This window comes from Chiloscyllium punctatum, chromosome 41 (assembly GCF_047496795.1).
Source record: "Chiloscyllium punctatum isolate Juve2018m chromosome 41, sChiPun1.3, whole genome shotgun sequence".
NCBI lineage: Eukaryota > Metazoa > Chordata > Chondrichthyes > Orectolobiformes > Hemiscylliidae > Chiloscyllium > Chiloscyllium punctatum.
The window spans coordinates 21753213-21776340 of record NC_092779.1 but is presented as its reverse complement, the minus strand read 5'-3'; the positions used below and the strand labels follow the sequence as shown (position 1 = coordinate 21776340).

The window sequence follows — 23128 nt, the reverse complement described above, 5'->3', positions numbered from 1 at the left end:
GCTGTTGAAGGAGCCTTGGTGAGTTGTAGTACACCTTTTGATTGGTCCATACTGTTACAGCTGTGGGACAGTGATGGAGGGGTTGAATGTGGTGCCAGTCAAGTGGCCTGCTTTGTCCTGGATCCTGTCAAGCTGCTTGAGTGTTGATGGAATCTCATTTGACATGCCAATTGGGGAATATTCCATTATATTCCTGACTTGTGCCTTTGGTAACAAATGGGCATTGGCAAGTGGGAAGAGAATTCCCAACAGAATACAATATCTGAACTCCCCTTGTAGCGACAGTGTTGATTTATGGGTGGTCCAGGTTAGTTTGTAATCAGTGTCCATCCTCTGTATAGTGATACTACAACCTTGTCGATGATGATTAGACTCCATTTTGGCTAAGCTTCATTGAACAGATTTATTTTTAGACCTATGCAGAGCCTTTTGGGTGTTTCAGTTCATAAGGTCCAAACTAATGTGACAACATATGCTTCTTGCGTACATGTACTTTGAAGCTGTAGACAATGCTGGTGGAGGCTTCAACTTTTGTTGCAATACATGGTAGACTCGGAGTGTCTGTCCCTCTTACCTATTATTGGTACATCCTGGAAAGATTAATAAGCGGATACACTACCTAGTTTGGTCACATGATTAGATTAGATTACTTACAGTGTGGAAACAGGCTCTTCGGCCCAACAAGTCCACACTGCCCCGCCAAAGCGCAACCCACCCATACCCCTACCGTTACCCCTTACCTAACACTACGGGCAATTTAGCATGGCCAATTCACCTGACCTGCACATCTTTGGACTGTGGGAGGAAACCGGAGCACCTGGAGGAAACCCACGCAGACACAGGGAGAACGTGCAAACTCCACACAGTTAGTCGCCTGAGGCGGGAATTGAACCCGGATCTCTGGCGCTGTGAGGCAGCAGTGCTAACCACTGTGCCACCGTGCCGCCCACGGTGAACACTGCTTCCTGGGCCATTAATCCTGGGGTGGGATGTGTACCTACAGCCTCTAGCTTAGAGATTGGGACACCACCCACTATACAAAAGGAGCTTCCAGATAATGTATACTGTCTTAAATGTTGTTATTAGGCATTGAACCTTGTGACCATTTTTGGAGATGCCAACTCTCTAAAATTATAGTGTCTCCAGAATTAATTGATTTTGTAAAGATCTCATGAGACTCTTGCAAGTATGTCAGTAATAAAGCACTATGGGCATTTTCTCTGGCTATTCTCCATGGGTGAACACACTCAGCACATTTGCCATGGGCCTGGGCTTTGATGTGGGTCTGTGATTTGCACACCTTTTAATAAATAATATGATTTTGGAGTGCAGAGACAATTTGATTAAGCATTGAGATGTGATGAAGCAAAGGTCTTCTGGGTTCAATTCCACCTTCAGGCAACTGTGCAAGCTCCAGACAGACATTCTCCGTGTGCAGGGCATTTGAGATGTCTTTCCACTGTTGAGTGCTGAATGAGAGTATGTGAAATAGAGCTGTACCGAATATGGGCAGAAATCTCTCTATGGCATCTTTTGATGCTGAATAGCGAGGCCTCCACTCAAATGAACAGGCACCCAATTAGAAACTTGGTAAAGGAATCTTTTCTCCCATCTAAAGACCAGTTAGATCCTTGCAACAGCATGTTCAGTGAGAGATCCTATTACCCTGAAAGACTAGCCCCAGTTTAAACTGTTTGTAGAATCATAAAATCCCCACACTCTGGAACCAAGCCATTTGGACAATCAAGTCCACACCAATCCTCTAAAGACCATCCCACCCAGACCCACACCCACTGCCCCATCCCTGTAACCCTGCATTTCCCATGGCTAGCCGACCTAACCTACACATCCCTGGACACTGAACAATTTAGTATGGCCAATCCACCTGACTAGCACATCCCTGGACTATGGGGTTGGGGGGGGGCGGGGTGGGTGATGGGGAACTGGAGCAAAAAGAGGAAAGTCCTGCAGACACGGAGAATGTCTGTCTGGAGTTTGCACAGTTGCCTGAAGGTGGAATTGAACCCAGGTCCCTGGCACTGAGTCAGCAATGCTAACTGCTGAGCCAACATGTTGGCCCATGCTGGGTCAGTTTTAATAGCGGTAATTGCTTTTTCCAATTCCAGTTGCTCCATTGTAACCTGCAGAACCTAAACCCAAAAGGGCCCTTTTCAAGTGAGGAACTGAATGTTTTATGTTGAGCCTGTGTAGGCAACTTCTACAGTGTTTTTTTGTGTGGCATTTTCAAGCTGATGCCTGTGAACTAGCCCAACGCTGCGTGAGCTTCAGCAATGGTTTTTTTAAAAAAATATATATATCATATCATTCTGCTGGCTTGGCCACAGTTTACTGCCCATTCCTAATCATCCTGGAGTAGTTAAGAGTCTGTGACATTACTGTGGATCTGGAGTCTCTTGTACACCAGATCATGGCTGGTTCCCTTCCCTAAAAGATACCAGCGATGTTAGGAGGTGTTAGTGGGCCAGGTGTGTGTGTGTGTGTGTGTGTGTGTGTGTGTGTGTTTTTGGCAGCTTATTATCCCAGCTTTGTCTTGAACTCCAGTTTTACCATCTGCCATGGTAGGATTCAAGCTCTTATCCCCAGATCATTAGCCTGGAGTTCTAGATTACTAATTGAGTGACATTACCAACACTTCCCCTATATACATATATCTGAATTCCTGTGGAGGTTGGTGAATTGTATTCAGAAACTGGGATGCTGCACAATTTCACAGTTGCTGAGAGGGTTTACGAACTAAAATGGGTCTTTTTCCAACTTCTGATACTGGTCCTGAGGTATATTTGGCTATGATTACTGAAGTGTTTTGCTTTGGTTAGTGGGTGAACCAAAGCAATTTACCTACTCGTTCTGAGGTGTTTTTTGGGTCTGATGGGAGCTCCCTCAAATTTAATATTAAATGCTGCCCAATAGCAAGAGGCGAATGAGTAACTGAAGCCTGCTTACAATAGTTTGTGGCAGACAGACTGAACGCAAAGGTTATATCGCCCTCTGGAATTTTGAAAAGTAACTGCAGGGGGGGGGGTGGGATGCCTGGTTGTTGCAGTCAACTGCTTTAAACCTTGAGGGTTGCAAAACCAAGCGCCTGTGCAAATAGGTGTGAAGCAGAATAAGAATAGGGACATTGTGCGAATCTCCTACAAAGAGATTCCCCAATCCAGAATCAAAGCGCAGAAGGGATGAATCAATGTGAACTTATGACAATTGCCTCGATGTTCTTGACCTTCACATTTTTATTGCCTTAATTATGACATGTAGTTAAATGATAGATTCTTGTTAATTTGGAGTCGTTTTTGTGGAAGCCATCTAAGCAGTTTGGAAATGTTTTTTCATGGCCTGTGCAGAAAAAAAGTTACTTGGATCTTTACCATGCAAGCAGCTCTGACAGTCATTGAGGCCAGAAAGAGCTGGAATTTGGAAGTCTAAGATCTTCAGGAGACAGAATAAATGCGGTGAAATATAACAATATGTTTGCCCTCTGACACCACATGCTATTCTGGTTTTGAGCTTTGTTGATATCCTTTCCATGTCACTGGATCTAAATCCTGGAACTCTTGACAATACTGAGTCTCTCTACACCATGTAGACTGCAGTGCTTCAAAATAGTGGCTTACGAGGATAATTGGGGATGGAGCAGTAAATGTTGGCCTAGCCAGCAACTATCCACATCCTTTAAAAGTATATATTTTTAAAAACCTGACCGAGTTTGTGGGCAGACTCTTTTGTTGCATTTATTTTGCGTGTCAAGAAATTAGTAGTCATTTCTAGGCTTAATCTGAAAATGGAATTATGGTCTGATGAGAGTTTGCATCTCTAAACAGACCAGTCATATGTTTAGAAACTTAATGTGTTCCATTGCAGGGACCATTTTAACTCTCGCAGCGAATTAAATGGAGGAAGGCCAAGTTTGGCAGCAAACTGTCTTAACCTCTGCAACCTGGAGAGGGCAGTAGGTTTCGACGTGTCCATTTTAACAATCTGACCACTGGATATCCTGGACAGGGTTAAACTTTTGACCTTGTTGTCATTGCCAATATTCGTCAGCACCCTTGTTAATTGAAAGTTTAATTCCCCACTTGGTTAATCACAAAAGTTCTGTAACTGATTCCCAGCTGTTTGTGATCTCTGCACTTCTTCAATGCTGGCATCCCATGTATCCTTGATTAAAAACGACTCCCACATTAGTGGCCTAGTTGGACCAATCACCTTACCAGCTCCCAAGTTCTTTAATCCCCTCACTAAAAACTTCTGCCTTTTTACCGCTCTCCCCTTTTAAATACTCCTTCCAATCTACCCCTTTGGCAAGGCTTTAGGTCATGTGGCCTAACATCCCACGTGGCTTGGTGTTACATAACTCTAAAACATTAAGTCAATAACTGTAAAACATTAAATCCAAATGCTTCTGCACCTATTACAGTGAGTGCAAAACATGCTCATTGAAGAGAGCTTGGAAACAACCAGGACCCTTCAAAAAAAAGGCTAAACTTTCAATTCAAACCTCAACTTTGAATAAGAAACATTCAGATTTTGGAGGTCCTCAGGCAGACTAGCCAACTGAAATAGAAATCAGCTACCCAGCTCTTATCTTAATGGCTAAGGAGCATTTTTATCTGCTCTCATCACCCTGAACAACCATCTTTCCCAGTCCTGCATTCACCATAACACAGGGAGCTCAATCTAATGGCAGATAATAGCCAATTCAAAGCCAGGTTTAGGTCAATAACCATTTAACTTGGGAGACAGGCATGTGAAGGGCCAATCCACCTTAAGAATCCTTTAAGCTCCTACAGCTATTTCATAGCCTCAAAAAAAAAAGAATCCCCAATTAATTTGGAAAAAAGGAATAAAACAATTACTTTTCAATAACTGTTACTGAATAATATTCTGAGAACAGGGATACACCATTTAAAATTTAGGGGAAATTAACATTGTTGGAGAGGCTGCTATTTAGAGTGGAAATTCAGACATGATACTTTTGTGATTAGCAGATTGGAAGGAGTATTTAAAAGGGGAGAGAGGTAAAAAGGCAGAAGTTTTTAGTGAGGGCATTAAAGAACTTGGGAGCTGGTAAGGTGATTGGTCCAACTAGGCCACTAATGTGGGAGTCGTTTTTAATCAAGGATACATGGGATACCAGCATTGAAGAAGCGCAGAGAAGGACTGCGCGGTGTCCACCAACACCCTGGAGTTGGTCAGGGAGAGGTGGGCGCCGCAGGGAGTGGAGTGCATTATTTCCCCCTTCAACTCTATTTTGATTTAGTCCCTACCCTTCCCTTCACTGTTTTGATCACACAGCATTGCCCTTTGATGTGAAGGGCACTGCTTGTCACTGGCCACTCGGATGTTTTCCTATCTTCCTGGCGGTGGAAATTGAATAAAGATTCGTGCACTTTGTGTCTTTCACTGTGTCTCAAACCTCCACACACACACCATGGGTGCTGGGGAAAAAATAAGCACTACTGCAGTTAGTGAAAGAAAAAAACACAGGGGAATCCACCAACACCCTGGAGTTGTTAAAAAAGAAAAAGAGGAAAAAAAAGTGCAGAGATCACAAACAGCTGGGAATCAGTTACAGAACTTTAGAAGGGTGAGGCTACGGTTGGTGTTGAAAAGTATGGTGAGAATTTTAAATTAAGGTCTTACCAGAAAGGGTGCCAATGTTGGAGACAGAAATGATGTGTTAGAGGAAACTGGTATGCTAGAGTAGAGCGTCAGATCAGTTGAACATATGTTGGAATTGGAGGTTGGCCAGAACACCATTGGAGATAGCAAAGCTTTCGGTGGGTGCTTCCTCGGTTGAGACCGTGGCAGAGGCTGGCACTTCGTGTTTCAGCAGTAGGCAGCCTCACTCGTGTTGCAGATTGGCAGAAGGTTATTTTGATATCAAACAGAACACTGAAGCTGTGCACAATTTGGTTCAGCATTTTCGGTTGCCAGGAAGAAAGATGGAGTTTGGAGGGTAGGGAATGAACAATGGAATTGCATTTCCCAATATTTAGCTGGAAAAAAATTCTGCTCATTCAGTAAAAGGTGGGTGAGAATTTTGAGAAAACTGGTGGGTTAAGGGGTAGTGGTGTGGTTCTGTTAAGTCCTTAACATTTGCAAGGTAAAAACAAGGACTGCAGATGCTGGAAGCCAGAGTCTAGATTAGAGTGGTGCTGGAAAAGCATAGCAGGAAGATCGACGTTTTGGGCAAAAGCCCTTCATCAGGAATAGAGCTATTCCTGATGAAGGGCTTTTGCCCGAAATGTCGATTTTCCTGCTCCTTGGATGCTGCCTGACCTGTGCTTTTCCAGCACCACTCTAATCTAGACCCTTAACACTTGCTGTCAGGCAGTTAGGTTGGCAATAAATGCCAGCTATAGCCACATACTGAGACTGAATAGTTCAAAAATTTGGATTCATATTTCATGTGAGACTGGATTTCAGAGAAATTCTGAACCAGCCTTATAGTGCTTGTGGCAAGGATCACAGTACAACCTCTGTGCAATCTTCCTCTGAAATCCCTGGGCACTTTCAAGCTACCTGCAATTAATTTTGATGTTTAGCCAAGACTGATGCAGCCTAAACGTTTAAAGTTTAACTTCTGGGAGGAATTAAAGCGTGAGCAAGAGTGTGCAGAGAGCTTCAGTACTGAAGGATTGAAGTTCCAGTGTAATGGGGCTCTGTCTTGGGACTGTGCATGCTGTGGCTACTAGGTTTAATTTAAACGTGTCCAAGGTATTGTTGAAAACTGGTGAAATCCGCACGTATCTCTTTGTCAGATGACTTTTGATGCGTGGATCTGAGTGGAATGCAAATCATAGCCATTTTGGTATCTTCAATCTGCAATCAAATATTGTTAAAGCCTGTTTAAGAATATTCGCGATGAATTGCACACAGGGTTAATATGAAGTGAGACAGATTGGTGGAACAACTGTTTATTACCTAAATTAAATTTAGTATTAATACTTTGAATCAAGGACTGTTATTTTGTTCAATGTGACTCCCTAGAATTTAAATTTTTTTAATGTAGTTTTGATGAGTAGATTTGGATAAATATAGTCGGCTAAACTTTGTGGTGCTGTTCATCATGCCACTTTGCAAATGATGCTAACGTTTAACATTTTCCTTTCACCCTTCTAACAATGTGTTGCAAATTTGGGTAAGCAGTTTCTCCCTGTCACCAGGATTGTCAACCTCCTGAAGCTCTGTTGTGATCGAAGGCAAGTGAGATTGGAAAGCAGATCAACAGTTGCTTCATCCGTTGGCCTTGTGTGTCCTTCTCAGTGGCTGAAGTTATGGCCATAACCACTGGAGGAGATCAGTGAATGATCACACTGCAGGGCAATGGAAGAAATAACTTCCATACATCCAGAGGCCACTGGATTTCTTAGCAGATTTCTGTGGGAACTGAGTTAACTACAGTTATTTCAACAAAGTATATACCAAAATACAATGTCTGCATAAGTGTGTGTACATTACATCTGTGATAAAAATAATCTCTAAAGAGATTTATGTAATATAGATGAATCATAAATAACTCTGTTGTTTAGATGGTTTATGTGGCAAATATCTTTCAGAAGTTAAGATTCCCAAAGAGCTGTTTGTGTATCCAATTTGCTCAAGGCAACCCTAGTGTCTAGGGCAGTACGCTGCCCAATGTCTATCAGTAGCCTACATAGCTGGTCTTAGACATGGGTGATACAAAGGCCAGAGAAGTCAGGCTCATCAGAAAGCAAATCGAAGGATTTTCAAATCTCTACCAGAAATATCGGATTTGAACCTAGCTTTGAGTTCATATTGTTTCCATGGTTCGAAAAAAAGCTTTTAATTTGAAATGATTGCTTATCAGTAATCTAAGGACAGTTCCAAAACAGGCCAAGAGATACCGAGGTAACTAGTGAAGATAACCACCATATATAGGAGCAGAATTAAGCCTTTTAGCCCATTGAATGCTCCATTCAATCATGACTGATATGTTTCTCAACCCCATTCTACTGCCTTCTCCCTGTAATCCTTGATCCCTTTACCTAAATATGTGACACTCAATGACTACGCCTCCACAGCTCGCTGCAGCAATTGGCTCGACAGATTCACCACCTTCTGGCTGAAGAAATCCCCCCCCCAACCATCTCCATTCTAAAGGGTTATCTCTTTTCTCTCTGAGGCTATGCCCTTGGGTCCTAGTTTCTCCTACTAGTGGAAGCAACTAGGAGAAAGTGTGGTCTGCAGATGCTGGAGATCAGAGTCGAGAGTGTGTTACTGGAAAAGCACAGCAGGTTAGGCAGCATCCGAGGAGCAGGAGAATGGACTTTTCATCAGGAAGGGCTCCGGCGCGAAACGTTGATTCTCATGCTTCTCTGATGCTGCCTGACCTGCTGTGCTTTTCCAGCAACACTCTTGCTATGAGTGGAAGCATCTTCTCCATATCCACTGTATCCAAGTCTCTCTGTCTTCTCTAAGTTTCAATGAGATCCCCCTCATCCTTTTAAACTCCACTGGATACATGCCCAGAGTCCTGAACCACTCCTCCTATATCAGGCCTTCATCCCTGCGATCATTCTTGTAAACGTCGTGTAGAATGCCAGAGACTTTCAGTGCAGGTTCATAGTTCCTTGAAAGTAGAGTCATAGGTAGATAAGATTAGTGAAGAAGGCGTTTGGTATGCTTTCCTTTATTGGCCAGAGCATTGAGTATAGGAGTTGGGAGGTCATGTTGCAGCTGTACAGGACATTGATTAGGTCACTTTTGGAATATTGTCTGTTGTTCTGGCTGCCTCCTTATTGGAAGGCTGTTGTGAAAGTTGAAAGGGTTCAGAGGATGTTGCCAGGGTTGAAGGGTTTGAGCTATAGGGAGAGGCTGAATAGGCTGGGGCTGTTTCCCCTGGAGCATCGGAGGCTGAAAGGTGACCTTTATAGAGGTTTATAAAATCATGAGGGGTATGGATAGGATAAATAGACAAGGTCATTTCCCTGGGGTGGGGGAGTCCAGAACTAGAGGGCATAGGTTTAGGGTGAGGGGGGAAAGATATAAAAGAGACCTACGGGGCAGCATTTTCACGTAGAGGGTGTTGCGTGTATGGAATGAGCTGTCAGAGGAAGTGTTGGAGGCTTGTACAATTGCAACATTTAAAAGGTATCTGAATGGGTATAGGAATAGGAAGGGTTTGGAGGGATATGGGCTGGGTGCTGGTGGGACTAGATTGGGTTCGGATATCTAGCTAGCACGGACAGGTTGGACCAAAGGGTCTGTTTCTGCTGTACATCTGACTCTCAAAGCAGGACATCCTTTCTTTGGTACAGTGCCCAAAGTAACACAGTACTCCCAGATGCAGTCTGACCAGAGTCTTATCCAGCCTCAATAGTACATCTCTGCTGTTGTATTCCAGCCCTCTTGAAATGAAAGCTAACATTGCATTTACCTTGTTAAGGTTAAAACAATCCTGAACTCGGACCTCCAAGCCCCTTATGCTTCAGATTTCTGAACCCTTTCCCCATTGAGAAAATAGTCAAAGCCTCTATTCTTCCTCCCAATTTGTGTAACCTCCCACTTTCCCACACTCCAGTGGAAAATGTCCCAGTCTAACCAGCCTGCCTTTATAACTCAAACCTTCCATACCTGGCAACATACTGGTAAATCTCTTCTGAACCCTCTCCGGGTTAGTAATCTTCCTGCAGCAGGGTGACCGGAACGGGACGCAATATTCCAAAAAATGGCTTCACTAGTGTTCAGTACAACCTCAACATGACGTCTCAACTCCTATATTCGAAAGACTGAACAATGATGGCAAGTGTGTTAAACACCTTTTTAACCATTCTGTCTATATGTGATGCAAACTTCAAAGAACTATGTACCTGAATCCCTAGATCTCTCTGTCTTTTAGCTGTGCAACATATTTGCAAGACTGTATTGTTCAGTTTTTGTTTCCTTACACAGGGAGGGATGTACTTGCTTGTCTGGTTCAGGAATGTTCCCAAGGGTTGAATTTTGGGAAGAATGGTTTATCATATGAGGGAATTGGATCGTGCAGTTTAGGCTTGTCTTCACTGGAGCTGAAATGAATGTTGGAGGGAGCTGAGGCTGGTTATCCAACTGACCATGTAATATAATTTAATGGGAATTGAAAAGAGAGATTCTGAAACTATTTCTCCTCTTGGGAATTTATTGGATTCTAAGGCAGAGTTTCAAAACGAATGATTTTATAATTATGATGGATAAGGAGAAAGTTATGATGGAATATGACTTGAGAGTTCCTGTTATTGATTGCAGATCATTTATGATTAGTGTAAACACCGTTCGCTCTGCAGATCATTGCCAAATTGCAATATTAGTTCTAAAAGCAAATTAAAACCAATTGAAAATGGGAGTTGTATTTTGTTTAAGAAATGATTTGGGCACTGGGTTGATTATAAAGCCTCTATGGAATCCGTGGGCTGGGATAATGGTTTACAGCCGTTGTTTCCACTCTGTTCTGAACCATCACTGGGCCCTTCACTGTGTTTATTGTTTGTGACTGTTCCTGAGAGCTCATGACATCCATGACCCATCCCCCCCTGCCTCCCCTCCCACCTCAAACTGTCAGCACTTGATGAGATGCTGTCATTTTACTTTTAGAGAAGTGAGACTTGTACTAACAAGGATTTTTGAAGAAAGTTTCTGTAAGATGTTTTGTGTTTGTATACTGTACAGATATTGATGTACAGATATTGAGTTTAATATTCTGTGTAGTTGATCATAACCCGCATTCAACATTGGAAGTTGCTCCATGAACTGGAATTGTTGCACTAATAAATGTGCGATGCTGTAAGTTTCCGTAAAAGACAAGGGCAGCATTTCGGACCCCAACTGCATGAGAGGAGAAAAGATATAGATAGGAATGCAGTCTAGAAATAGGAGAGAGTGGCTAGAATATTGAATGCTGAATTGATGCTCTGTTGCAGTGTTGTTCTAGTTTATTAGACCATAAGGTTAAGTCTAAAGCATTGCATGGTGATTTTCAACAATGAAAAGCCATGTTAAAACAGGATATAAGTGGGATACAATAAACAGACAGCAATAATTATTAATTCAATAAATAATGCCTCTGTTTAGATTCACCAAGGTCTTCTGTACAAAACAGTTTTTTTTTTCTCTTGTTTTTAAGGTCTGAAATTGTATCTCTGTTTTAATGAAACAGTGCATTCCTCCAATTCAACCCTCTTAGACACAAGCATATAACCACTCCACTGCTGATGGTCATGCAGAATCCCTGTGATTGGAAATCCTTCCCTAAACCCCTCAGCCTCGAAGGAGCAAAGAGAGGCATTCCTTAAACCCTATCTCTGAGCAAAGGTTTGGCCATCTGTGCTAATATCTCCCAGTGTGATTTGGTTTTTGTTTTTGTTTCATAATGCGCTTGTGAAGCACTTGGGTTAATTGACCATTGAATCCCTTTAGTGCAGAAAGAGGCCATTCAACCCATTGAGTCTGCACTGACCCTCTACAGTGCATCGCACTTAGACTTGCCCCATCCCATCCCCATAACTCCATGTGGGGATTTTACCTTGATGAATCCACTTAATCTAAACATCCTTGGACACTGTGGGCCATTTAGCATGGCCAATCCTTCTAACCTGCCCATTGTTGTACTGTGGGAGGAAACTGGAACACCCGGAAGAAGCCCACTCCAATATGGGGAGAGCATGCAAACCCAGGACTGGAATCGAACCCAGGTCACTGGTGCTGATAACCACTGTAAGGGCACTACATGCCAGTCGTTATTGTGTAAAAGTCTCCTCCCCTTTTGCTAACTCTTGGGGGTACTTTGAGAAATAAAATAATTGGCACACTCAACTCTATATTTAGAAGGGATGATTTTGTTGGCCATAATTTGGCATTAATTAGCAAGGTTATCAATAGACACCCTTAGAATAAATGAAAAAGAAGATTGATTCATGGTCACTTTTGGAAATGTGGACTAGTGTTAAAAATACAAAGTGTAAGTGCTAATGTAGAGGGCATTCTCCTTCTAAGATGCGAATTTGGTTTTGCTGCTGTTGCTATTATTGTTTGTTTCTTTCTTTTCATTCATTCATTTCCATTTGTTAACTCCCCATATACAAAGTAGAATACAGAAATATTTCTGTTGCTGTTTGTACAATGCAATTATAAGTATCTTCCTAACGTATTAACCCTTGGAACTGTGCTTTAATCCCATTAGGATGACAAGGATTTGGTTCATGAGTTTGTCGTTGCTGAGGGTTTGACATGTTTGATAAAAGTAGGAGCAGAAGCAGACCAGAACTACCAGAATTACATCCTGAGAGGTAAGCAATGCATTCTCTCCTGTCTCGGTGCTTTCCAAAAAGAACACATGGTTTATTTCTTTTTACTGTGCACCAGAGCATGTACAGACCTCACTGTCTGGTGGCTTCCATTGACAGTTTTAACAAGGTTTGAAATGAGACATCTGTGGTTAGAGTTGACCTATTAGGTATGGTAGTCTCTCTCTCTGTAGCCAGCTTAGTTAATAGAAGCTTTGCAGTTTTTCACTGGCTACCTCTACATAGGTTGTATAAGAGGAATATTTAAGACTGACCCTGAGCTGCAATGGCTTTATTACAGAAAGGTTTCCATCTATCCCGTCCTGTTCCAACAGGAAGAGCATCTATCTTGGACACTGGAATGATAAAATGTTATTCCACAAAATTATTTCAGTTTTGATCTTCTTGGGGCTATCATGAATGTCCATCCATCAGAATTTTTTACTGCTGTTAACCAATACAAAGCATTATGACGATTGAGCAGCAATGTCCCATATTGTACATCTATCTTGTACTGAATCTCTTGTGATGACATACAAATCTCTTTGAAGTTGAACAACACAAATGATATTGTGTACTGCAGGGATGAACCTGGAGGTTATTTGATACTTTGTGATTTTCTGTAGGAGAATCTTAATCTTCGACATGGCAGATGGACATCCACATGTTAAAAAATCTCAGCATCAGTTTTAAAATCCACACACTATCTCATTTCCAAATCCCTACATGGATTCCCCACCTCATCTCTCTAACCTCCTCCAACAAAAGGCCTTTGAAATTTCATCATTCTTAAAATTTTGGTCTTGTTGGGATCCTAGGCTGTGATTGGTACACTAGTGTAATTTTTGTCATTAGCTGTTTTTCCTTCTGTAACTGTCTTGGATGCTCCACTTTTCTTAAGATGTGCCTTGAAAATTACCTTTCAGACACAGTTTATGGTCACTTGTTCCGATGTCTCCTCCTGGAGCTCAATACCAAAAGTTGGTACCACATTTAGAGTCTTCGAGTCATACACCATGGAAACAGACATTATGGTCCAACTCGTCCATGCTGATCAAGTTTCCCAAGCTAATCTAGTCCTACTTGCCTGTGTTTGACCCACATCTCTTTAAATCTTTCCTATTCAAGTACCTGTCCAAATATCTTTTAAACGTTTTAACTGTATCTGCCTCTACCATTTTCCTCTGACAGTTCATTCCACGTACAATCCACCCTCTGTGAAGAAGTTGCCCCTCAGGCCCCTTTTATCTTTCTTAACACTTTTTTTAAACATATTGCTTTATTTTAGGCTCCATGCAAACAGAAGTTATTGTGTTGATTTTATAAACCACTCGTGCCTGTGTTGTGACTGCTCTCCCCCTCTATAACTTTCTTCTATCCCTTACAAGTCTGAGGAGATTGTGGAGGGTGAAGCAGGGTCAAGCTGTAGAACGAAAGAGCTCTTACAGGCATTAAATGAGTGATGAGTTGTAACAGTGTGGTGTGTGGGCTACATTTGAAGGGAAAAAGCTGACCAAAAGATCCGCATTGTGTGCTGCCAATTGTATGATTTATCCTTGTTCCAGAGTTTTTTTATTTATATTCGGTCTGCAATGCCTCTGGTTATTGTTTGTTTTATCGGCTCTGTGTGGCTGGAAAAGCGTTGTGTTCATCTGAAGTAAGTCTTTGCTCCTGGAATGCTGACATTAATATAAATTACTAGATGCCTGTCAGAGCTTCAAGGAAGGACATCTAGAGATTATGATGCTATCCTGAGCCACATGAGCCATTCTGAACAATAACAGAGCTACAAGATTGGATAACTCTTGGAGATCAGTTCCTGGAAATTTGTGATAAATGTATGGACTGCTGTTCTGTGGGAAAGTTGTTGTGATGGAAATTATTTCCCTTCTCTTCAATCCACGGATTCGATTTAAGTGCTGACCATAAAGTGAATTACATTTTCTTGTTGACCTTCCTGTATTGTTAGGATATTCTGTCGTTTTAGTTACTAAGCAAGGTAGGGTGACTGGCATACCCTTCCCTCCACTACCCTCACGTTTTCCCCCTGTATTATAATGAGCTGTTAAACTGTGAAAAGAAATGTATAAAGTCATCCCATCCTTCCTCTCCGGGTTAAGGAAAGAAGACCAATTGGCGTTCCACAGCACCTTGAGGTGTCCTTGAGGTTAGTATCTTAGTTTTTAAAAAGTTATCCTTTTCCTCGTTGCAGTCTTGTCATATATTCCATGGTGGAATTTGATACCCAACCCTATGGTGGGGTGGGGCCTATTTAATTGGAGAGATGTGGACCCCAGTGCCTTCCATAATTTCTCTCAAGCCAGTGGCTGGAAGGACCCTGGATGGTTTTCCTACCTTACCACTAACTGAGGCTCTGATGTGGGCACCCAGTTAAGAGGTTCCCATTGCCTCCTGGTATTGACCCAGTGGAGGATGTGACCTATCAATGCAGGAAGCCTGAAAAGTATAAACCCTGTCGGGGTTTCCCTTGCTCAAAGGCACTTACTGTCCAATCCAAGGAGCCAGCAGCGGGAAGGGGTAGGTCTGCTAAAAGCTACTTCCTGCTTTTGCTAATGACACAACTTCTCCTCCTCCTTCCCACCCTCTTTCCCCCCACACTTTTTCCACTAGCACTTCATCTCCTCCTCCTCCCACCACACTCCAAAAACCCATCACTCCACTCATACCATCACTTCCCTCTAACTGACTCTTTGTAGCTGGATGTTGGTTTGCTCACTGAGCTGGAAGGTTCATTTTCAGATATTTCGTCACCATACCAGATAACACCTTCGTCCAGAGGTTCACTGAAGGTGTTACCTAATATGATGACGAAACATCTGAAAATGAACCTTCCAGCTCAGCTAGCAAACAGACATCCAGAACCTCAACCTGAGCTACAAATCTTCTCAAAACTCGCTGATTCTCTGTAGATCTGTCGGTTAGCCCCTCACCTTGGCATCCTTGATTCTGGGAGAGACTTCCCACTGCCCAGTTAAGTGCCTATTTGGCACTCATTTTGGAGGGCCTTTCTGATAAGTGACATGGGGCTCTCGGCTGGCTCTCCAACAAGCAGGCAAAACCCTCCATTGCCTTCAGTAAGTGTATGGTCTTTTCAGTGTTTGCTTGGTGTGCAGTATTCCTTCCTTTTAAAGAGCAAAGTGAAGACCATGAGTTGATACTATGCTCTAACCAAGTTCTGATGATCTGACTCTGAAATCGTGGGTACCTGGCCATGTCCAACTACGCAAGTCCCTTGGGACTAGCACTAAAGCTATTCTTCATACCTGTGGCATAATGCCCAATGATTTGTTTATTGGGGCAGCACGGTGGCTCAGTGATTAGCACTGTTGCCTCACAGCACTCGGGACCCAGGTTTGATTCCAGCCTCAGGCGAATGTCTGTTAGGGTTTGCACATTCTCCCTGTGTTTGCATGGGTTTCCTCCGGGTGCTCTGGTTTCCTCCCACAATCCAAAGATGTACAGGTTAGGTGAATCAGCCATGCTGAATTGCCATAGTGTTCAGGGATGTGTAGGTTACATGCGTCAGTCAATGATAATGTAGATTAATAGAATGGGTCTGGGTGGAATCCTCTTCGGAGGAACAGTGTGGACTTGTTGGGTTGAATGGCCTGTTCCACACTGTTGGGATTCTATGATCTCTGATAACCTGATTTATCTAATGTATGAAAGGAGATCTGTTCCATTCTTTGATATTACTGACAGAAACATGATTCTAATATTCCAAATCTACTATTAACAACTTGATTAGTAAAAACAAGTCAAGAAAAACACCATTTCAGTGACACAATCAGAGCTGATGTTTTACCTGATGGTTTGCAACCGCATTGCCCCCACCCCCCCTCTCCCTGGCCAATTAATGATCTGTTCTGTTCTCCCAAGAACACTGGAAATGCAGCAGCATCCTAACCACACCTGGAGTGCAGAGGAGGGCAGAATTTCCCATACAGTTTTAAGTATGGGGGGTAACTAACATGTCACCCTCAGCTGATTTGACTGGCAACCTAGTTACAAACAGTTAACAGGCGGGAGCAATGGCAAGCAGCTCTCCTGATCACTGTTTTGGCATTAATGATCTGGGGCACCAGAAGCTGCTAGCCAGTCAAAGGCTGGGGTCAAGAAAAGACTGGAGTCAAAAGATTGGACCCAAAGGCAAGAGGGCTGCTTTCGGAGACCACCTCTTGCCTGCTATCCGGGCCTCCTATTATCCACAAATTGGGACAAATGCAACCCACTCACCTACAGGTGGGCTGCAGTTACCAAGGTTTCCCACGATGGAAGTTCTTCAGCTTGCTTGCCAGGTAAGCAGGTGATTGGGGAGGTGGTGAGTTGAGGCTTATAAATGGCCATTAATTGTCTACTTAAGGGTCTTTAAATTGCTGCCAAGCCGGAATGTTGTACCTGGACCTTCCCATGATAGCTGAAATGCAGTATCCGAGGCAACCACCTAGTGAGTCTGCGTTGCACCCCCTGCACTGCGATCACATCCTTCCCACAGTGTGGTAACTAGAACTGCACACACTACTCCAGCTGTCGGTTAATCAAACTTCTGTACAAATGCAGCATGACTTCCTGCTTTTATAATCTGTGCCATGACTGCCATGTATGCTGTCTTACCTACCTATTAATATGTCCTGCCACCTCCGGCATCTGCGGACAAGCACACCCAAGATCCCGGTATTCCTCTGAGCTTGCTAGTGTCTTTCCATTCATTGAGTATGCCCTTGGTTTGTTACTTCCTCCAAAGTGCTTCACCTCGCATGTATCAAGGTTAAATCCCATTGCCAACATCTGCCACCGTTAATCTGTTTACAACTTTTTCAATTCCCTTGTATCCTATCTACATGTTTCTGGGAAATACTGTTACTTTCAGTGTGGATCTTGAACGAAAAGATGCTGGGTTGAATTGAGTGGTCTAGACTTCAGTTCGGCTTCTTGCAAGGCCAACTGTTACTTGTACTTGGAATTATATAATGAGCTTTTAAAGGAATTGGGTGGTATTTCCAACTGAGACATTCCACAAAATTTGAAGCAAATGTTTGGTGCAGATGTCCGTTACCTTCAAGGTTGGGTATCTGCCCCTGTTAGCAAACCCCTTTTCTACCTAACTTACAAGAAAACTTAGTGCTAGTGATCAATTTAGAAGATTGATCCTTAGATTCTTAAGTTATCTAATTTATCTTGTTTTGGGCATACTGGATCACATATGTTGATGAAAAGGTCTCCCACAATTCCACAATTTGATCGGAGCCTTGCCAATTTGTTTTGTTCAAACTTTCTGTCAGTAGCTCTTTTGTAGCCTCCCTTCTGTTTGCCCAATCTGTGTCCTCTTCTGTCAAATGCTGTACCATTTCAATCCGTGTAGCATTGGTCAAACCTCTGGGTCACAAACCATCACTATCGTTTCCAAAATTTCTTTCCACCAGCCCCTTCATTATTTGTCACACCATTTTGTTAATCGGGTGTCGGATTTGTCGAACTCCTCTTACTCCCCTTCCCAATGCTGCATCCCATCTTAATGTTACTTCTGCCTGCAAGGCATAGGATTTCTTGGAGTTAGTAGAGAAAAAACATTCCTGCATATTTACATATGGCTTGGGAATATGGGTTAACAATCTATAGGCACTACAAACATAATTTCAAAGGCCAAAAAATGCTTTGGGACATCTAGTCATGAAGGGCACTTTATAAATAACACAAAAGCAGAAACTGCTGGAAAAGCTAGGTAGGTCTGGCAGCATCTGTGAAGAGAAATCAGAGTTAACATGACTGATCAAGTGACCCTTCTTTAGAACCCTTTCAGTTCTGAGGAACGGTCACTTGACTGGCAACGTTGACTCTGATTTCTGTCCAAAGATGCTGCCAGACCTGTTGAGCTATTCCAGCAATATCTGTTTTCATTTCTGATTTACAGCATCTGCAGTTCTTCCAGTTTTTACTTTTATAAATGAGTGTCTCCTTAAAATATGTCAAAAATAAAAAGGTCTGGCACACAAGCTATCAAAATATTGTAGAGGAATTGTATGTTGCCAGTGAACTACCTTGGATTAGGGATTAGCGGTGCTGGAAGAGCACAGCAGTTCAGGCAGCATCCAAGTAGCTTCGAAATCGACGTTTCGGGCAAAATCCCTTCATCAGGAATAAAGGCAGTGAGCCTGAAGCGTGGAGAGATAAGCTAGAGGAGGGTGGGGGTGGGGAGAAAGTAGCATGGAGTACAATAGGTGAGTGGGGGAGGGGGATGAAGGTGATAGGTCAGGGTGGAGTGGATAGGTGGAAAAGGAGATAGGCAGGTCAGACAAGTCATGGGGACAGTGCTGAGCTGGAAGTTTGGAACTAGGGTGAGGTGGGGGAAGGGGAAATGAGGAAACTGTTAAAGTCCAGAGTAGTACAGTTTTACTGACCATCTGATGGTAGATGGCATGCTGAATACAAAAAATGTCCATGATCCCACAGAATAGTGGGCCAGCTTACTGTACATTGCAGACTGCACTTATTGCAACATTAATTGCAAGAAAGGTTTGAGCTACTTTTGGGCATGTCTTTTTGTAAAAAAGGTCTAGAACTCTTCAAATGCTGCAAGTTTTACTTTAACTATTTACAAATGGGCAAATTGACAAAACAGCAGTTGTTAGTCTGTCTCCATGACAACTGGAATATTGAGTGTAAATGTAGGTCCATTGTTTGTGGTTTTTCTTGCGATTTAGGTTAGAGTTACTAGTAGGTAGGAAGATACAGATAATTAAGTGCCAAACACCCAGGTTTCTTAGAATTTGCAGTTTAAAAATGCTTATTCTGTACAATTTCAAATAAATATTGGAAAGTTGTAACGATAACAGCCAAAATGAGAATTGTCCGGATGATAGATTGAGTAGACTGGGGCTCTGTCTGCTAAATTTAGAAGATTTAAGAGCTAGTCTAATAAAAGACATAAAAATCCTTTTCAGACTCGACGAGTTAAATGGTGAGAAGACATTTCTCCTGTCCAGGATATCTAAATTAAGGGTCACAGCTTTAGAATAAGAATCATAGAATCCCTACGTTGCGGGATCAGGCCATTTAGCCCACTGAGTCCACATTGACTTTCTGAAGAGCACCCCATCCAGACCAGCACTCTTACTCTATCCTGTAACCTTGCAATTCACGTAGCCAATTCATCTAACTTGCACATCCCTGGACACTATGGGTAATTTACCATGATCAATCCACTTAGCCTACACATCTTTGGAATATGGGAGGAAACTGGTGTATCTGGTGGAAACGCACTGAGACACCGGGAGAATGTGCGAACTCCACACAGTCACCCCAGTCCCTGGTGTTGAGGCCACAGTGCTAACCACTGAGCCACAATGTCATTTACATTGGAGATACAGTCTGTTCTTAGATAAGGTCATAGTCCTGTTCCCGTGCAATCCTACATTATGGGACCGGAATTGCATTATAGCCAATACAGGTAAGGAAAGCTCGCATTCTGCAAATAATAGTCTAAACTCTTCAATCACGTTTTAACCAATTTGTGTTGAAGATGCGCGTTATAGCAGAACCAACTGTAGAGTACTTCACTTAATTGTGATTTTTTTTGTAATGCTCCACCATCGAAATGGTTAGCACTGCTGCCTCACAGCACAGGTCTCAGGTTCGATTCCAGCCTCTGGCATCTGTCTGTGTGGAGTTTGCACATTCTCCCCATTTCTGCTGGGTGCTCTGATTTCCTCCCACAGTCCAAAGATGTGCAGGTCAGGTGAATTGGCCATGTTAAATCGCCCATCGTGTTCGGTGCATTAGTCAGAGGGAATTGGGTCTGCATGGGTTACTCTTTCGAGGGTCAGTCTGGACTGGTTGAGCCGAAGGGCCTGTTTCCACACTGTAGGGAATATAATCTTAATCTAATCTATAGTGCTCCTTCATTGAGTATATCCTAAACGTGTTTGTATTTTTGGTTCCTGAAGAAATCAAGAGAAATGGGAATATTACATTTGAGTTACTTTAAATGGTGAAAGCAGACTGGTGCTGAATGGTCTCCTTCTCTTCATTATTTATAGATAATAAAGAACAGAGGTAGGTGAAGGGTGATTTGGAGGTTTCCTGCAGTGTGAAGTCATCTTTTCCTACCTGCAACTAACATGAAGATGCTTTATCAAGTGCTGACTATTTCAGAAGGCATAAAGTTCAGTCACAATCATGTTGATTTCTATCATGGAATCACCCATCTATGAATTCAGTCTGTCTATATTATAACCACTACACCTACGTAGGAATGTCAAACTGTGGTCAGCTATAAGCCTTAAGATGATGAGATGAGTTGAGTTGAGCCGAGCCAGGATTGTATTGGGAGTTGATCAGTGCAATCTCTGTAGGTATTTGTGTTATTTTGCAGCTGGGTTGTGCAACATTTATGTCCATTAAATTATATCGTTGAAGTCATCTTGAACTGTTTTCCAAGGAAGGTATTTGTTTTATTTCTTTTCCCACATACGCTATAAATACAGATTGTACTTTTATGATAACTGCCATTTGGAATCATTAATATCTACATAGTCATAGAGATGTACACATGGAAACAGACCCTTCAGTCCAACCCGTCCATGCCGACCAGATATCCCAACCCAATCTAGTCCCACCTGCCAGCCCCCAGCCCATATCCCTCCAAACCCTTCCTATTCATATACCCATCCAAATGCCTCTTAAATATTGCAATTGTACCAGCCTCCACCACTACCTCTGGCAGCTCATTCCATACGCGTACCACCCTGTGTGTGAAAAAGTTGCCCCTTAGGTCTCTTTTATATCTTTCCCCTCTCACCCTAAACCTATGCCCTCTAGTTCTGGACTCCTTGATCCCAGGGAAAAGACTTTGTCTATTTAGCCTAGAGCAGCGTTTTTAAAATTAATTTTTACCGTCTCACAGACTCAAGTAGTTTCTCTTTTCAATCAGTAGACAGTTTGCAAAGAATTCCATTTGGAAGCTGCTGGCTGTGATACCCCACAGATTTTGGCAAGTTTGTGTTATATAATATGTATTAAATGTGCTCCAGTCTAAAAGATTGCCTCATGCCCCAGTTTGTGTTTAACATATTACAATGGATTTGAAGACCGGTTGTGCTCAACAAACCTGTAACAATTCTTTCACTGCCACTTTAGCAATGGATTTTTTTTAATATACAGTAGAGCACTTAATCTGCTAACTAGTGGTTAAAATATAAACATTCTTGCTGCAATCTGTCAATGCTTCTCAGTCGATCCATAAAGGTGCATGAGTTGATGATTTATTATGTTGCAAAATGGGGTGTATATTGACTCCATCCTACTCCACACACTCCCATCCTTATCGCTTCTCCCTAATAAGCCAATCGGTTGAACATCAGCTGCAGTTAAATTCTTGGAATCCATAGTATGAGATTGAATTCTTGAGCTTTTAACGACGTGTTGTGTTATTGAAATCATCCAGCCCAGGTTTTGTAAATGGGCAAAGGGGCTACCATCTTGGTGAGAAGGCCCAAGTATTTAGTTTGTCAAGCAGAAGGGCTGGTTTGCAATCTGGGAAGGGTAGAAAGTGTACAGCTGGCAGGAATTGTGAAAGGGGAGAAATAAAGGTTGGTATGGGTGTCATGCTTGGCTCATGCTTTGAGTATGTTTTGCCTTTGAGTCAAAGGTTGATAATTCAAGGTTGATAATGTAGGCTGATATTCCAGCACAGTACTGAGGGGTGTGCTGCACTACCAGATATGCTGTTTTCTGATGAGGCATTTAAACTGAGACCCAGTCTTTGCCTTTCAGGCGAATGTAAATGTTTTGTAACACTACTCAAAGAAGAGTAGGAGTATTCATCGTAGTCTCCTGGTCAAACATTCATCTTTCAAATGACATTATTGGGACTGATGATTTGGTCATTATAAAAGTGGAGATGCTGGAAATCTGAAACTGGAAAATGCTGGAAAACCTCAGCAGGTCTTGCAGCATTTCTGACAGAGAAACAGAGTTAATGTTGGAGGAAGCAGGTGCAGACTGAGTGACCGTTGTGCAGAGCACATCTGCTCTGTCTGTAGGAATGACCCCAACCTTCCACTTGCCATTTCAATGAACCGCCTTGCTCTCTCACTGTAAGTAATCTAATCTTAAAAAAAAAATGCTCCAGACATAATAGGTTAAATGACCTCCTTCTGTACTGTAAAATTCTGCTTCGAAAGAGGGCCCTCAGTTTCAATCTTGAACCTGCAAATATGGCTGCAGAGGTCCAGTCAGGTCACAATGATTGTCACTGTCTGTGAGCTTAGAAACGTCCACACTTCCTGTTCCAAATCACTCGCTAGAAGCATTTGTTTATTATTACTTGTGTTTAGACATTGAGTGGAAGCACGGTCTGGTTGGTTGGATTATCACAGTGATTTAAATCCTGTTGAAAATTCATTGGCCATTGTGGATGCATAGAAGGATTCAACACCTGAATGGAAGGAATTCACTGGAGAAGTTATTTTGTGCCAATTACTACTTTTCAGCTTTCAAACACAAGGGAAGAAATATCTTATCAAAGTTGAGTGTCTCTGGTTAAAAGAAATTTTAATGCGTTTCATCTTTTAATAAGTCTGAGAAAGGAATGGATCCTGAAAGACTCCAGAATAATTCAAAAGACTGGAAGGTGCTTTCCACTTTTACATTTGCATACTCCTGCACTGGATAGAGCTAGCTCAGAGCTGCACACATTTCCCTGACCTGCTGAGCTTTTCCAGCACCACGCTCTTGACTCTGATCTCCAGCATCTGCAGTCCTCACTTTCTCCTGGGCATTTCCCTCTGTCTTGGGCTGTGGTAGAC

The 23128-nt window shown here is 42.5% G+C and overlaps 1 protein-coding gene across 17 annotated transcripts in view; it reads left to right on the top strand.

The window, feature by feature from the left end:
* Positions 1-23128, top strand: part of fhod3b (formin homology 2 domain containing 3b) — a 612757-nt gene that overhangs the window by 300893 nt on the left and 288736 nt on the right. For all 17 annotated transcript variants that reach the window (XM_072560542.1, XM_072560537.1, XM_072560540.1 and 14 more), the window contains exon 5: positions 12200-12305. In XM_072560542.1, coding sequence (XP_072416643.1) covers positions 12200-12305 — 106 coding nt within the window. The remainder of the gene's footprint in view (positions 1-12199; positions 12306-23128) is intronic.